Source organism: Schistocerca serialis, chromosome 3, assembly GCF_023864345.2.
Source record: "Schistocerca serialis cubense isolate TAMUIC-IGC-003099 chromosome 3, iqSchSeri2.2, whole genome shotgun sequence".
Lineage (NCBI taxonomy): Eukaryota > Metazoa > Arthropoda > Insecta > Orthoptera > Acrididae > Schistocerca > Schistocerca serialis.
In genome coordinates this window covers 1,091,673,817-1,091,691,662 of record NC_064640.1, presented here as the reverse complement: position 1 = coordinate 1,091,691,662, position 17,846 = coordinate 1,091,673,817, and the positions used below count along the sequence as shown (strand labels likewise).

The 17,846-nt window shown below is 43.1% G+C and overlaps 1 protein-coding gene across 8 annotated transcripts in view; it reads right to left on the bottom strand.

Annotated features, from left to right (window-relative positions):
- Positions 1-6,010: 6,010 nt before the first annotated feature.
- The window catches only part of LOC126471515 (uncharacterized), a 49,154-nt gene continuing 37,318 nt past the window's right edge, over positions 6,011-17,846 (bottom strand). For 7 of the 8 annotated variants that reach the window (XR_007586324.1, XR_007586325.1, XR_007586322.1 and 4 more), the window contains one exon: positions 8,917-9,099. Coding sequence is in view for 1 of the 8 variants with exons in the window: in XM_050099736.1 (XP_049955693.1) it covers positions 6,233-6,392; positions 6,642-6,676 (195 nt within the window). In the remaining 7 variants the exon portion in view is untranslated. Of the gene's footprint in view, positions 6,393-6,641; positions 6,677-8,916; positions 9,100-17,846 lie in introns of those variants that run through there. The other variant, XM_050099736.1, reaches the window with a different exon arrangement.

Below are 17,846 nucleotides of genomic sequence, written 5' to 3'. Positions count from 1 at the left end.
TCAGTGTAGCTGGGTTCTGTTGGTAAACTTTGTTTGTTGAGGTCCCCCATTGGTAGAAGTCGAGAATTGTAAGGTCCCGTAACCTTGGTGGGCACTTGACAGCTCCTCTTCGACTTATCCGTCGTCCAGGTAAATTTTCATCTAAGTAGAATCTGATATCTCTGTGGTGGTGAGGCGGAGTAGTCTTGTAGGTAAAAATCTTTTGTTTCCAAACACCTCTTGGATGGCTAATAAAATCAATGTTTGCAGCATATGATACACCTCACCAGTTATGTACCTTCAAAGAAGAATGGGTCAGAGAAACAATACTATGACGGACCACACCACACATTAACACCAAGTGAAGTAACATGTTTGTCCATGTGAACATGAGGATTTTCAGCAGCCCAATACACGCAGCTATGACAGTTTACATTACCATTCAGGTTGAATTGTGCCTCATTAGGCCAGATAACCTTCCCTGCAAACCATTCATCTTCGTGAAGCATGCCTTCAGACCACTCGTAGTGCTCCATCCTTCGATTCGAGTTGTCCTCATTCATAGTGTGAAATAATCTTGGAATGTACGCTTTCCACTTTGCAGTCTTCAGAATTTATCATGCACTTGATCAGCTTACCCCACTTCCCCATACATCCTGCTTCATAGATTTTTGAGATGATCTACAAAAATGTTGCAATACAGCAGTGCTGGAACCTGGAGGTTGATGTTCTTGTTCGGAGGACCTTTCCTTGTGCACATTTTAAACAGTATTGTCGGCTTAAAATTTATACCAAATACAATAAATTGTTGTTTCAGTACAGCCTTGCATTGCTCAAACAATAGTTGTACTTCATTCAGTGCTGCATTGTCATCTGCTGGAAACCCACATGACAAGATCTGTTGGGAAAACAGTGGTTTATGCTACCACTCAAAATTGCAGCCATATAACACATTGTTCCAAAGGTAATAACTATCAGAGAATGTCTACATTTTTCTGGATCCCTCTGTAGTCACTACCTAAATGGGATATCAACAAAGAGAATGTTTGCATTGCTACCTCATACACAACAATTGATTTACAAACTGTAGTGATATTTTTGTTTCATTTCATACTTAAGAAGAAGCACTACAGTTGAGGTTTCTATGATTCATAAAAGTCCCAGTTTTTATGGGGTGTGCTGTATACTCTAATTTTTTTGGAGATTTTTTGTAGAAATGGTGTATCTTATATTCAGGCCAGTATGGTACCTGTTTCCATCCTGTTTTAAGTCTTAATTCAAAATATTTATCTTTCTTTTTCCAATACCTGATCAATTTGAGAGAGATATTTAAAACAAAAAATAAGCACTAGCAAGTACGTTAATTTGCTATTGTTAAAACTTTATCTCGTGTATGTTTTCTACAATTTTGATATGACACCACCTGCACTCTTATCTTGTTGCCAGTAAAAAGTGAGTAAGTAGGTCATTAAACTCTCTCTCTCTCTCTCTCTCTCTCTCTCTCTCTCTCTCTCTGTGCCCTCCCCCAGCTGTGTGGTAGTGTCCTCTGTGTTGCTCTATTGTTTCAATTTTTGATGGTCCCGTGCTGTTAAAAGTTGAGGTGAAGTGTTCATTCTTAAATAAATAGTGTGTATCAGCTCTTTTCTCCTAGGATCAGGTTGTCATTGCTGTGTTCATTGAAGTAAAATGACACTTTTTTAACAGTTCCTAAAATGTGCACCACTTCATTGACACTTTTGCTCAGGTGTAGAGCATATTGGCCAGACTAATTTACATGTTTCAGCTTTACACTGTATGGTATCCTCTTTTTTAAAGGCCTATTATCTTTCTTGTGTGTGACTTGTCCAGAGATTGAAAATGTTTTATTTTGTAAGTTACCAATCCAGAACAGGTTTCTGTCAATTTAATTCTTCAGGTTTTTCCAGAAGTTTGCTGAAATTCCCGAGTTGTCCTTTGCACAGTCGGACATCATTGTCTTCCTCGCATATTTCGGTGACATTAGTCGTTGCTTTTACAAAGTGCTACTTGAGACTGATCGTCAAATGGAGCAGGTCTGTAATTTGTTCCCTCTGCCTTCCTGCTTCATCTGCAATCTGCTCTGACAGACACCATCCTCGGGTATCCGTGTTGCGTGATATTCCGAGAGCCATCTACACTCACGGGCACGATCCTTGTGTGTTATGTTTTCAGTCCAAGCTGGCTGGTAGAATTCTGTTTGCGGGCTGTCCCTGTTTGGGGACAAGGATCGGCAGGGCATGAAACCCTAATCTTTCATCTTTCAGTTAACTCAAAAGTCGAGTGTCACTTTTTTCATGTACTGCGGTTACAAATATAAGAAAATACAAAATGAAAATTTCTCAACATAGTCATGTTTCTTTTCAGTATGTTTCTCAGATCAGTACACTGCAATGTAAATATTCCATTAAAAGAATATATTTTTGATTGTTACTTCAGTCAAAGATGCATTGCCTTTTTGACTTAACAATCAGTGTCAAATCATTGTCCCTCAAACAATCCTGCAGGGGTTTGACAACGTGAGACCATGGCTTTATGGAGCATCACCTAGAATTAGCTGCCGTCTTTTCTGACATGATTTTAAATCAATGCTATCATCACTGTTTCTTTTGCTTAGGGTTTTGAGTCTAGGAATGATGCAAACAATCAGCAGTTTATTTCTTTCTTACGTGATCTTTTTTCTCCTCCCTAGCCCCCTTTCTTCTTTCATTTGGTAGCCGCGAGCAAATTGAATATTCCTGATTTTGTTTGTATTTATTAATCTGTTTGTGCCCCTAATTCTTAAAAGACTTCATTATGACACTAATACTCTGAAGCAGCAAATTTGGGAAAAAGAGCTGCATTCATTTATGCTGTTGTAAAATGGAGGAATTGGTTGTAGTTGAAAAAAAAAGTCTGCCTTTTACAGCTGCTGATTTTTGTCATTTATTTTACGTAGCCCACCCATGATCTACAATCAGGTCTTCCTTTTTATGTTGTATTTTTTATAAGAATGTTGAAATATAGATGATTGTTATGCATCTTTGCAGCAGCTAAACTTGAATATTGTACTTAAAAATGTTATTTGTTGTCTTTTTTAAATTAAATTGTTATGTTTAAGAAGTGAATTAAATAATTGTTACCTGTGACATAATTTTGTAGCAGCTAAAATTAAATGCTGGTCTTCAATATTTTAATTGTTATAGTTTGGGGTATGATTGTTGTAATTAGAAAATGAATGTGTGCCTTGTGCACTATGTTGTTACAGTAATTTGGAGTTTATTTTGTACATCATCTGGTGTAAATTATAAGAATTTAAGCAAAAACTTCTGTCTCTCAACAGCTTTCTTAATAACACTATTCCAGTAACTGGATATGCATATTGAAATATCTGTGTTGTATATTAGATTCTATGACCTGTACCAAGGCAATATTTTGCGGTTGCAAATTTTCTTGACTATTATTAAGTGTGTGTGTGTGTGTGTGTGTGTGTGTGTGTGTGTGTGTGTGTGTGTGTGTGTGTGTCGCTTATGCCCTACATACGAGTCCTCCAAGCTACTGATGATCTGACCAATGTACGACATGCCAAAATGCTACGGCTGCATGGGGAGATACAATTAAATCCCATCCCCCCCCCCTCTCTCTCTCTCTCTCTCTCTCTCTCTCTCTCTCTCTCTCTCTCTCTCTCTCTCTCTCTCTCTCTCTCCCCCCCCCCCCCTCTCTCTCAAAGATCGGCAGGTTCAGGAATCTAACACAGAAAGAATTTAATCACGGTTTCTTTTTCATCTCTATCATACAATGTAGTCCAATTTTTTGCTAATACAGAAATAACATTTTGTGATTTATGTTGTGTACTCTTCAAAAGATCTAATGATGTCCTCATTCCTTTCTTATAAACAAAACAAGAAAAAACTGACAATAATTGTTGTTAAAATAAAACACAGAACAGTGTCTCCATAGCATCAATGAGAACATCCTTTCAGCACCTTTGACCCAGGCAGTGAACACAGCAGCGGTCAGTCTATGACTTGCAGCAGGTGAATCCCAGTCAGCTGCATTGCTCATGCACCCCACATAAATAATAATAAACAAAATCTAACAATACACATAACCAAGGCTTGATTTGTGACAGTATACTACCGCTGATGACGAAAAAAATTGGACCCAAAGATTTTGAGATGTGGTACAATAGAACTTTTGCTCTAGTTGAAGCGGTAAGATGCAAATGTTGTATTCACACTTTTAAAAAGCTCAGAAAAGTGTTATAACTTTTTCAGAAGTCTAAATCAAACTATGGAAACTCTCGGTAGGAACTTAGAAATATAGGAAATGATAGAGTGCTACTTACCATAAATACATGTTAAGAAGTCTATTTTTTTTCTTTTAACAAATCTAGCACTGCATATTACTGCCAAATTAGTCATTACCTATGATTGCCCCAGTGGCAGAAGTATGTATAATAATGTCAAAACGTTTGTGACACTACACACTAGGAGAAGCTCAAGTTTCAGATACACATTGATTGCGTTCTTGATGATGCTATCTACATGTTCATCCACACTCTGAAAACCACTATGAAGAGTATGACAGAGGGTACATCTCACTGTACCAGATATTAAAGCTTGTTCATGTTTCAAGACCATTTAAATCTTTCTCTGCATGCTGTAATTAATCTAATATTGTCCTCACGGTTCCTATGGGAGCAATAGTTACAAGGTTGTAACATATTCCTAGAGTCGTCTTTTGGTAAGCATACTTTCTTAGGATAGTGTACATCTTATCCTGAAGCGTCTGCCAATTCAGTTATTTCAGCATCTCTGTGACACTCTCCCTTGGGTCAAACAAACCTGTGACCATTTGATCTGCCCTTCTCTGCATGCATTCAATTCCCCATTAATCCATTTTGATACAGGTCCCACACATTTGAGCAATATTCTAGGATGGATCACACAAACGATTTGTAGAATGACTGCATTTCTATGGTATTCTACAAAAAAAAATCTCACTCTTTCGCCTGCCTTACCCCTGAGTAGGCCAATATGACTGTTCATTTCATATCCCTACAAAGTGCTTCACCCAGGTAATTGTACGAATAGACTTAATCCAAGCAAGACATCCTGATACTGTAGTCATACCACACTGCGTTTTCTTCATTTCGCAAAATGCACGATTTTCCATGTCTGAACATTTAAAAGAAAGTTTGAAATTATCAAGATCTGACGAATGTTTGTACAATTTCTTTCAGACTGTACTTTATTCTAGATAAATGCACTATCTGTGAAAAGAGTGCTTTACTATTAATATTGTCTGCAAAGTCATTAATGTACATGAACATACCTCTCTGTGACACATCTGAGGTTATTTCTACATCAGATGATGACTCCCCAGCCAAGATAACATTTAAGTCATTCCTACCAAAATATCCTCAATTCCAGTGACAAATTTCACTCGATACCCCTCACGGTAGCAATTTTGATAATAAGCATCGATCTGGCACTAAGTCAAAAGCTGTTCAGAAATCGAGAAATACTGCCTGCACCTGTCGAGTCAGGAAGACTAAAGTTTTAAGGTCAGGTTGACAAAACAGATTTTTAATACTCTTGGAAACAACCCTAAAGTTTCTGACGTACTACAGGGGAATGACAAAGGGATCTTTGGCAGACTAGATTAAATCTAAGCGGCATCTCAGACCGACCAGAGTTACAACTTTAAAGGCTTCTACACTGAGCAAATACAACGGGCTGTTGGAGGAAGAATGCAAAGGCAGCTTCTAGTAATGTGCAATTGCTATTCTGCGTGGTCTTTAATGGCCATTATCAAATTTTAAAAAATTAAGAATAACAATAACACAGTACACAACAGGAAGGGTACAGCAGACTTTCCCTGATTGTTCCTTACATTACCTTTCCTTGATTTTTTTTTTTTAAATTATAATGTTTCTAAGTCTTTCCTGGTTTCCATTGAAAGGTTTGGATTGTTTCAAAGATTAATTTACACATTTTTTAATATTTTATTTTAATGTATTCTAGGACAGGAACTCAAAGAGCACAAGTATAAAAAAACTGCATGTAGGACATTCATGTAAAGCTTCCCATTTTTAACTGCTAGGTAATGACAGTCTATTTTGTTACAAGAAAATGAATCGGGACTTAGTTCTCCAGAGCTGATACTATTATAAGGAGTTGTGATGGAAGAACATGAGTTCCAAACAATGGATGCCTTGGATCTGTTTGCTGCTGCTTCTTTTTAATCTCTGCTGCTAATCCCATGAGTGAAAGATCTCTACCAATGAAAAAGTAGATTTGAATGACATCAAGTTTCTTCTCTTGTCGATAGTTGTTTCTACTGAAGAGAAATGAGTCTGGTCATCTTTGTCCATTTGCAGTAGTTCAAAGGTGTCGTAGCACCTGACACGTATGCTTGAAAATAACAAACGATCAATATTGTAATTAACAAAAGTATTGTCAGCAGTAAGCAGTATTTATCACATCCAAGAAGTTTGTAAAAGCTGTGGACCCTTGTTTTATCATGTCAATCCATTTGTGCCAATGGCTAACAGAGTACCATTCACCATCATGTCAAGTGGCAATAACAGTTTGCTTGCATCATAAATATTGAGTGTCAAAAGTTAATTCTAACAATATGAAATAGGACAGATTGCTACTCACCAGTTAGAGCAGGCAATGTGCAGCAGACAAGCATACTGAAAAAAAAAGAAACTGTCAGATATTATATACTCAAAAAAACACTTAGGTACTGAAGGAATTATCCAAATACCAAATAGGGCTGAAATCAGTAAATGTGACATACATGTGAAGACAGAAAAATAATTACAGTTTCAGAAAAAACTGGATGATTTATTCAAGAGAAAGAGCATCACAAATTGGATGAGATGGTCCACCTCTGGCCCTTATACAAGCTTGGCTCTGGCTGATAGAGTTGTTGGATGTCCAACAGAGGGACATCATGCCAAATTCTATTCAAATGTCACTGTAGATAGTCAAAATCCCGAGGTGGTCTAACGGCCTGCCCATAATGCTCCTTACATTCTCAATTGGGGAGAGATACAGCAACTTTGCTGGCCAAGGTAGGGTTTGACAAGCATGAGGACAAGCTGTGTGCGGACAGGCTTTATCTTGCTGAAATGTAAGCAATGTAAGGCTTGCCAAGAAGGGAAACAAAATAGGATGTGCAGTACTGTCAACAGACAACTATGCTGTAGGGGTGACATCCATGTCACCCCTACAGCATAGTCGTCTGTTGACCAAAAGGGATCCGTTATGAAAAGAAATCGCACCCCAGATCATCAGTCCTGGTAGTTGGACCGTATGGGATGTGACATTCACGGTGGTATCCCACCGTCTGGGGGGTCTTCAGACACATCTGTGCTGATCATTGGGGCTCAGTTCATAGTGGGATTCATCACTGAAGCCAATTATATTCCAGTCAATGCAATTCCAGACCAGGGACGTGCCTGGGGACACACCAGATAGCAGTGCGATACCAACCTGGCTGCTGGCTGCCATACAGCCAAACGAGGACTGATGGTCTACTGTGCCATTTCTTTTCATAACAGGACCCCTTTGGTTGTCATCTGTGTCACCATTACAACACAGACATCTGTTGACGATATTATAAACCCCATTTTGTTTCTCTTCATGACAAGCCATCATTTGCTTAGATTTCAGCAAGATAATGCCTGCCCACACACAATTCGTCTTCATACTTGCCACACCTTATCTTTGCCAGCAAGGTCACGGGATCTCTCCCCAACTGAGTATGTCTGGGGCATTATGGGCAGGGCCACCCAACCAGCTCATGATTTAGACAATACAATGTGCCACTTGGATAGAATTTGGCTTGATGTCCCTCAGTAGGACATCCAACAAATCTATCAATGCCAAGCTTGCTCAAGAGTCAGAGGTGGACCAACTTGCTCAATTTGTGAAGCTCTTTCTCTTGAATAAATCAATCAATTTTTCTGACATTGTAAATTTTTTTTTTTTTTTTGTCTGTGCACGTACATCACATCTACATATTTCCATCCCACACAGATAATTCTTTCATGCTGCATAATGTTTATTTTTATCTTACGAGTGTAATCTAATGGACAGAGTCCACCTCAGCATAGGGAGTCTCTGCTGGTTGGGAGTGTGGAGGTGGACAGACAGAGAGAGGTGTACTAGGGGGACAGTAACAGTGTGTGAGATTGGAATGGGAGCAGTGGAGGGCATTGAGGTGTGGGGCCACAGGAACGAAGCCTAGAAACTTTAGCTGCGACATATTCTTCACTCCTGTAAACCCCGTTACCTAAACCTTTGCTAGTCTCTCTGTCTCACATATCTAGGCCTTTACCTGCTCCCACCCCAGCCTCACACCACCACACCTGCTTGATGAGGACTGTCCCATACTTTCTAATATCTAAAAATCTTCCTTCAATGTGCCAGTCTGCCACTCAGTGTCTCCTCTAGGTGGGGAGCAGAAAGCTATCCTATTTCATATTATTGTTATTCCATCCCAGATTTCCCAATGTTTAAAAATTAATTTTACACTTGCCGTAAAGTATTACACAAACACTAAGTGGTTATTTTTTCTGATTTTCAAATTATATTTTAATCTCATTTTTGTCCCTTTATCTAATCAACTTTGCAGTGTGAGATTTCTGACGAGAGTACGAGTTATTCAGAAAGTAGGTAAAAAGTAGTGAATTCTTCCTTTGAATCACTCTCACTTAGTCTCAGGCGCGAGCAAATGTGTGTACCCGTATATGCATTTAGCTGTATCAAATTATCTTCCCCAACACACAAAATGGGGGTCATTATTCATTTTATCTTGAAAGTATGTGTGAAACGCACTTTCCACAAAAAGGCTCAGATGCATAACTCTCAAAATATGTGTTTGAACAATAGGTCTGGAATTTTTAAAGACAAGGCGAAGAAACCATTGGATTGTATAACTTTTTTATTAATCACAAAGAAACAACATGATTCAAAGACATCAACAACAGCAATGGACGTTCAAGTGAATTGTCTGCCTCCAATTCTGATCACAGAGAAACACTCCAATAGGAAAGAGGGCACAACATCCAGCTCCATTTTCAAAAGCTGCAATGTCAAATATTACAACCTGTAACAAAAAAAGGTCATGTGATAAATATAGTTTACATATCGATTACAGTAACAGAGGCATATATGATCTACTAGGAAGGGGGAACAGAAGGGCAGGACATGGGGAACAATGAACAGATGAGATGTGAAACCATGGTAAGTTAATAGTGGCGATAATGCCAGTTAATTACATGTGTGGGAAAAGCAACCACTCTTGCAATTCAGAGCTACTCTTGTTTCTGCAACTGATCTTCCGTTCTTTCATTGTTCCTATTTTTCTCATATTAATAATTCTAGTTATAGAAGGTTTTCTAACTAAAAGCTTATTAGCATTTTGTAATGAAACCGATAAACAATACAGTCACATTCTCTAATGGAAGAACACAGTACATCGCGTTCGTAAATAACTTGATCCAACAAAACTTTTTATATGAGTATCTCGACATTCATTACATGACATTTAATTTTAAGTATCAATACAAACACTTACATAAAACATTATTTACACTCAAAACCCATTATTCAAAACTGATGTCCATATGTGTAACTGTTTACAGTAGCAATTATTAATATAGTTACTATTGCTAGCTTTAATATGGATTGTTAAAAAGTTTAGAAATGTTAACTTAAAAATGAACTGTAAGCAAAATCTTTTCTGTTAAAAAGTTAATGTTGAAACCACTGGAGAAACATTATAATGTATTATTGTAGTCATCATGTACACTGAAAAAAAAAAAAAAAAAAAAAAAAATTGCAACACCAAAAAGTAATTAACGTAGAGTAATGAAATTTCAGGAATATATATGTCTAAGTAACTTATTTAAGTGATTAACGTTGCAAGATCACAGGATAATATAAGTGCGAGATACACCATTGCAAATGTGATACAGTAATACATTGAAATCCAGTGTAACTGCCCGAATGTAAGCATGCAAACGTGCATGCATTGTGCTGGATATGAGTTTGTGGGATGAAGTTCCATGCCTGTTTCACATTGTCATCGAAACAGGGATGGTTAATGCTGTTTTTGGGAGACACTGGAGTTGTTCAACGATGTCCCGTGTGCACTGAATTGGAGCCAGACCTGGTGATCAAACAGGTCAAGGCAACATGTTGACGTACTGTAGAGTATACACCCATGCCTCCATCTTTGCTACCCTCCCTGTTTACCTCTACCCTGTTGCTTCATAACCTGGGTTGTGAGTAACTGAATCCACTTTCTCTTCTTCCCCTTCTTTCCCCTCTCTCCTCCCTGATGAAGGAACAAAGTTCCAAAAGCTAGGATACGTAAATTTTCTGTTATGTTTTGTGTATCTATTGGCTGTACTGGCCAGCCCCTCTATCTCTTTGTTAGTATTTGTTTCACGTCTTTATATGAGATTTTCCATCATCACAATAATGTTAGTTTATAATTTATGGACAGCCTAATCCATTATTTCCTGTCAAGGTTTGAAACTTTAGTAAATCATAATTTTTGTCTTGGTAAAATAAAGGTGATTAGCTGTTTCCCTCATGCACATGTAAGAGACTGTCAGTTCACATCTACGTTTATAATCTGCAATCCACCAGGAGGTGCATGGTACAGGGTAAGTCCCATTGTACCAGTTATCAGGGTTTCTTGCTGTTTCATTCATGTATGGAGCGTGGAAGAATGATTGTCTGAATTTGTCTGAATGCCTCTGTGTGAGCAGTAATCATTATAATCTTATCTTCACGACCCCTGTGAGAGCAATATGTGGGGGGTTGTAGTATATCCCTAGAGTAATCATTTAAAGACAGTTCTTGAAACTTTGCTAATACACTTTCTTGGGATAGTTTACACCTGTCTTCAACAGTCTGCCATTTCAGTTCCTTCAGTATCTCTGTGACACTCTCCCATGGATTAAGCAAACCTCTGACCATGCTGCCTTTCTTTGTATACATTCAATGTCTCCTCCTAGTCTTATGTGGTACAAGTCCCACACACTTTAGCAATAGTCTATGGTGGGGGGGGGGGGGGGGGTCACACGAATGACTTGTAAGCATCTCTCTAGTAGACTGATTGCACTTCCCCATTATTATACCAATAAACCAAAGTCTACAACCTGCTTTACCCACAACTGAACCTATGTGATCATGCCATTTCATATTCCTACAAAGTGTTACACACAGGTATTTGTACGAGTTGGCAGATTCCGACAGTGACTCACCCATATTATAGTCACAGGATACTAAGTTTATACATTTCTAAACATTCACAGCAAGTTGCCAATCACTGCACTATGTTGAAATCTCATCAAGATCTGACTGAATATTTATGCAGCTTCTCTGAAATAGCACTTCATTACAGATAACTGCATCATCTGCAAAAATCCTGATTTACAGCAAGGTCATTAATGGGCAAGAACTGCAAGGGCCCCAACACACTTCCCTGGGGCACACCTGAAGTTACTTCTACATCTGATGATGACTCTCCATCCAAGGTAACATGCTGTGTCCTTCCTATCAAAAAGTCCTCAATCCAGTCACGAATTTCACTTGATACCCCATATGATCGTACTTTTCATAGTCAGTGTAGGTGTGGAACAGAATCAAATACTGTTAGGAAATCAAGAAACACTATCTACCTGTTGCCTTGATCCAACGCTTTCAGCAAGTTATGTGAGAAAAGTGACAGTTGGATTTCATATCATCTATGTTTTTGAAAACCATGCTGGTTGATATTGAGAAGGTAGTTCCATTCGAGATACCTCATTATGTTTGAGCTCAAAATATTTTCTAAGAATCTACAACAAATCGATGTCAAGGCTACTGGATGGTAGTTTTGTCACTCCTACAACCCTTCTTGTAGACGGGTGTGATCTGTAATTTTTTCCAAAAACTGGATAAGGTTTTTTGGATAGATTACAGTGAGAAGAGAGGATAACTCAGCCACAAATTCAATATAGAATCTGACGGCGATTCCATCGGGGTCTGGAGCTTTGTTTAATGATTTCAACTGTTTCTCAACACAACTGACACTAATACCTATTTCATTCATTTTTTCAGTGTACTAGGATTGAATTGGGGCAGTTCTCCTGGGTTTTTATTTGCAAAGGAACATTTGAAAATCGAGTTCATAATTTCAGCTTTTACTTTGCTACCCTCAATATCAGTTCCTGTCTCACTTGCTAGGGACTGGACACTAACTTTTGTGCCACTAACAGGCCTTACATACGACCAGAATTTATTTGGATTTTGTGAAATGTCATTTGACAGTATTCTGCTACAGTAGCCATTGAAGGCTTCATGCATTGCTCTCTTGACAGCCAAACATGTTTCATCCAGCGTCTCTCAATCTATAATCCTACACTTTGTTTTACACCTATTATGCAGTAATCTCTGTTCCTTTAGACGTTTTCTTTACAGTGACTGTATACCACGGAGGTTCCATCCCATTATGAACTGTTCTACTAGGAACCTATCTACTCAGTGCATGGTCAACTGTTCTTTTCAAGTAGAGGAAGAGCACCTCTACATGCTCCTGACCTGTCCTGAAAGTTTCAAGTTCCTCACTGAGATAAGATAATACTAATTTCTACTTAGTTAACTGAACGCATAATAAGAGGATCCTCACGACACAGTAAATAACTGTGCGTCAGTCGGGTGTGGCCAATGCGGAGCCAACAAACGACGACTGAGTCCCTGCGGGTGGCTCGCAGGGATGACCGCCAAACAGTCGTCGTCTCCTTGATATGACGGAGTTTGTTTGGCACGGGCAGGTTGCGCCATTCAGTGTCCCAGAAATCGAAAACTTTGCGGCGTAATAGTGCCCGCAAATCAGTCGCCGGGAGGCCAATCTCCAGAGGTGGTTTACTGATGGCCTCTTTCACCAGGCGGTCAACATTCTCATTGCCGGGGATCCCAACATGGCCTGGGGTCCACACAAAGACCACAGAGCGGCCGCTACGTGCAAGAGTATGCAGGGACTCATGGACAGCCATCACCAGATGAGAACGAGGGAAATACTGGTCGAGAGCTCGTAAACTGCTCAGGGAATTGCTACAGATAACAAAGGACTCACCTGAGCAGGAGTGGATATACTCTAGGGCACAAAAGATGGCGACCAGCTCAGCTGTGTAAACGCTGCAGCCATCCAGCAAGGAACGTTGTTCAGAATGGTCCCCTAGAGTAAGCGCATATCCGGCACGACCAGCAACCATCGAACCGTCAGTGTATACAACGTCAGAGCCCTGATACGTGGCCAAGATGGAATAAAAACGGCAGCGGAAGGCCTCTGGAGGGACGGAGTCCTTCGGGCCCTGTGCCAAGTCGAGCCGAAGGCAAGGCTGAGGAACACACCATGGGGGTGTCGCAAAGTGGCCCGGAAAGGAGGTGGAACTGTAAAAACCCTAAGCCCGGAGAGAAGCCCTTTGACGTGGACTGCGATCGTACAACCTGACCGGGGCCGACGTTCAGGAAGATGGACGACCGATTGCGGGAACAGGAGACGATAGTTTGGATGCCCGGGCAAGCTAAAAACATGGGCAGCATAAGCGGCCAGTAAATGTTGGCGCCTCAATCGCAGTGGAGGGACACCTGCCTCCACAAGTATGCTGTCCACAGGGCTGGTGCGGAATGCTCCTGTCACCTGTCGAACCCCACAGTGGTGAACGGGGTCCAGCAGTTGCAACGCTGAGGGCGACGCTGAGCCATACGCCACACTCCCATAATCAAGCCGGGACAGCACAAGGGCTTTGTAGAGCTGCAGCAGCGTATTACGATTGGCACCCCAAGTTGTGTTGCTGAGGCAGCGAAGGGCATTCAGATGCTGCCAGCACTGACGCTTGAGTTGACGAATATGTGGAAGCCAAGTAAGCCGGGCATCGAACAGCAATCCCAGAAAACGGTAAGTGTCAACAACCCTGAGCATGGCATCCTGAAGATAGAGCTCAGGGTGGGGATGGACAGTTCGACACCGACAAAAGTGCATAAAAAAAGTCTTCGCAGGAGAAAATTGAAACCCATGAGCTAGGGCCCATGCCTGCGCCTTGCGTATGGCCCCCTGCAACCTACGTTCTGCAACACTAATGGTGGAGGAGCTGAACAAGATGCAGAAATCGTCAGCATATAACGTGGGTGAGACAGACGACCCAACTGCTGCTGCAAGGCCATTAATGGCCACAAGGAAAAGGGGCACGCTCAATACTGAGCCCTGTGGAACGCCGTTCTCCTGGATATGAAGTGAACTATGGGATGTGCCAATTAAAACGCGGAATGTCTGAACAGATAAAAAATTCTGAATAAAAATGGGGAGAGAGCCCCGGAGACCCCACCCGTGCAACGTGGCGAGTATATGGTGCCGCCACGTCGTGTCATATGCTCTGGAGAGGTCGAAAAAGACGGAGACAAGGTGTTGGCGCCTGGAAAAAGCAGTGCGGATTGCAGACTCAAGAAAGACCAAAGTATCGGCGGTGAAACGGCCCTGACGGAAGCCGCTCTGGCACTGAGCCAGAAGACCCCGAGACTCGAGCAGCCAACACAGCCATCGACACACCATACGTTCCAGTAGCTTGCACAGAGTATTTGTCAAGCTGATGGGTCGATAGCTATCCACAGTAAGCGGGTCCTTACCAGGCTTCAGCACCGGAATGATGGTACTTTCTCGCCACTGCGACGGAAAGACACCATCGCCCCATATGCGGTTGAAGATGGCAAGAACACATCGCTGACAGACCGGGAACAGGTGTTTGAGCATCTGATTGTTGACGCCATCTGGCCCAGAGGCTGTATCGGGGCACTGTGCCAGGACGCTTTGGAGCTCCCACAAACTAAATGGGGCGTTATACGTCTCAGGGTGGTGAGAAGCTAAAGAAAGCCGTTTGCCTTCCTCCCGGCGTTTAAGCGCGCGAAACGCAGGCGGGTAATTCCCCGACGCAGAGGCCCGAACATAGTGCTGTGCGAAATGCTCGGCGATTGCATCAGCATCGGTGGATACCGCCCCCTTGATGGTAAGCCCTGGGACACCTGTAGAGTGCTGCACTCCAAAGATGCGCCGAATCTTCATCCACACCTGGGAGGGTGAAGTACGGGAACCAATGGTGGAAACGTACCTCTCCCAGCACTTCTGTTTCCGCCTCTTGATGAGCCGCCGTGCCTGAGCACGGAGACGTTTGAAGAAAATGAGGTTCTCCAAAGACGGGTGCCGCTTATGTCGCTGAAGAGCCCGCCGACGTTCTGTAATGGCTTCAGCGACCTCCGGAGACCACCAAGGCACTGCCTTTCGCCGGGGGCACCCTAACGAACGAGGAATGGTACGTTCCGCAGCGGAAACAATTGCTGCAGTCAGTGTCTCAACCGCCACATCGATGGTACCGTGGGGGAGAGATGCAACAGTGGCAGCAGAGGACAATGTTTCCCAGTTTGCCTTGCTAAATGCCCATCTAGGCAGGCGTTCATGGGATCGACGCTGGTGTAGTGAAAGGAAGATGGGAAAATGGTCACTACCACACAAGTCGTCATGGACTCTCCAGTGGACCAATGGTACAAGCCCTGGGCTGCACAACAACAGATCTATGGCCGAGAACGTGCCATGCGCCACACTGAAACGCGTGGCAGCGCCAGTGTTTAAGAGGCAGAGGTCAAGTTGGGAGATGAGATTCTCGACATCTCTGCCTTGGCCAGTAATCTTCGATCCACCCCACAAGGGATTGTGGGCGTTAAAATCCCCAAGGAGAAGAAAAGGCGTGGGAAGTTGGGCGACAAGAGCAGCCAATTCGGTCAGGGAGACTGTACCACCTGGAGGGAGATAGACACTGCAGACGTTTAAGTCCTGGGTAGTCCTTACGCGGACAGCCACAGCTTCCAAAGATGTTTGAAGGGGCACAGGAGCACTATATACAGAGGTAAGGACATACACGCAGGCTCCACCTGACACACTATTGTAAGTGCTTCGGTTGCAGTAATAACCCCTGTATCCACGGAGGACAGGGGTCCGCATTGCCGGGAACCAGGTTTCCTGGAGAGCAATGCATAAAGCAGGTGTCAAGCTTACAAGCTGACGTAGCTCAGGTAGATGGCTAAAATAACCGCCACAATTCCACTGGAGCATTGTACAAAGCGTGTCCTGTAGAGGCATTCAGGCACTGAAAAGGCAAATTACTGGGCAGGGTCACATGCTACCACCGACTGAGTGACGGATGTCGCTACGGCCATCGTTTCTGAGGAGACGGCGAGATCCAGGTCATCAGGGGACGCAAAGAGCTCGACCTCATCCTCAGAGGCTGAGCTGACAGGAAGCGTTGGTGCGGGAACCACTGGGTCCTTATCCTTCTTGGAGAGGTTCCTCTTCTCTCTCTTGTCTTTCGGAGGAGGGTTGGCATGCTGGGTGGGCTTTCCTGACGCATTATCAGGAACAGAGGAAGGGCGTGAAGCCCTTCGACCAGCAGCTGGTGGCTTCTTCAGCCACTGGCTAGTGTCTTGTGAGACACTGGGGAAGTCCTTGGAAGGGACTCCCCCAAGGGATCCCTTCCGAACAAGTGAGGCCGGAGGAGGCTGTTGCGTCTCTGGCTGAACAGCCGGAGAGAGATGTCGCTTCCCCGGCTGAGGAGCCGGACAGGGCTGTCGCCGCTCCGGCTGAGAGGTGGGGACCGACGTCCCCGGTTGCTTGGGGCGCACTGCTCCCAAACTGTGTGTTTTGGGAGGAGTGGAATAGAGAGTGGCCCCCACCGGTGGTGGGGCAGGTGAAACGTGACTGTTCGGTTGGCCAACTGTCAAAGGAGTCTTTGCAGGAACTGGTGGCTGCAGTGTTACAGCAGCATAACTCCTCAACATAGGTGTGGGGTTGAGCCATTCTAATTTCTTCCTCGCCTCTTGGTAAGTTAAACGGTCCAGGGTCTTAATTTCTTGTATCTTCCGCCCTTGATGGTAGACTGCACAGTCTGGCGAGCAGGGAGAATGATGCTCCCCACAGTTAACGCAGGTGGGAGGTGGAGCACACGGAGCACTTGGATGCAAAGGTTGTCCACAATCGCGACATGTGGGGCTGGCAGTGCATCTGGAGGACACGTGTCCGAATTTCCAGCACTGGAAGCATCGCATAGGGGGCGGGACATAGGGCTTGAAATCGCACCGGTAGATCATGACCTTGACCTTCTCAGGCAAGCAGTCGCCCTCAAAGGCCAGGATGAAAGCACCGGTAGCAATCCTATTATCCTTGGGTCCCCTAAAGACACGACGAACGAAGTGTGCACCTCGTCGTGCCAGGTTCTCCCGTAGCTCGTCATCAGACGGTAGCAGAAGATCTTTATGAAAGATAATCCCCTGGACAAAATTTAGTGACTTATGGGGAGTGACGTTAACGGGTATGTCACCAAGCTTCTCACAGGCGAGCAACGCCCTTGACTGTGCAGAGGAAGGTGTTTGTATCAAAATGGCCCCGCTCCGCATTTTGGAAAGAGAGGCCACTTCCCCGAACTTATCTTCAAGATGGGTCACAAAGAACAGAGGCTTAGTCCCCAAAAATGAATCCCCATCAGTTCTGCTGCACACAAGATATCACGGTGAATATGGCTCCTGTCTGTCCGCAGCCCTGCGTCCCTCCCAGGGCGTGGCTAGGGAAGGGGACGATTTGGGGTTACATGCCACAGCGTTAAAGTCTACTTTATTGCGCTTAGAGACGTTGGTGGTCATGCGACCACCGGATTGAGATTGTACCCATTTCACTGCGGGATATCCACCCCGATGCCACCCACTCCGACCAGGGGCTCTCCCCACGGGTGGCACCCAGCCACAGCAAAGGCCACCTAG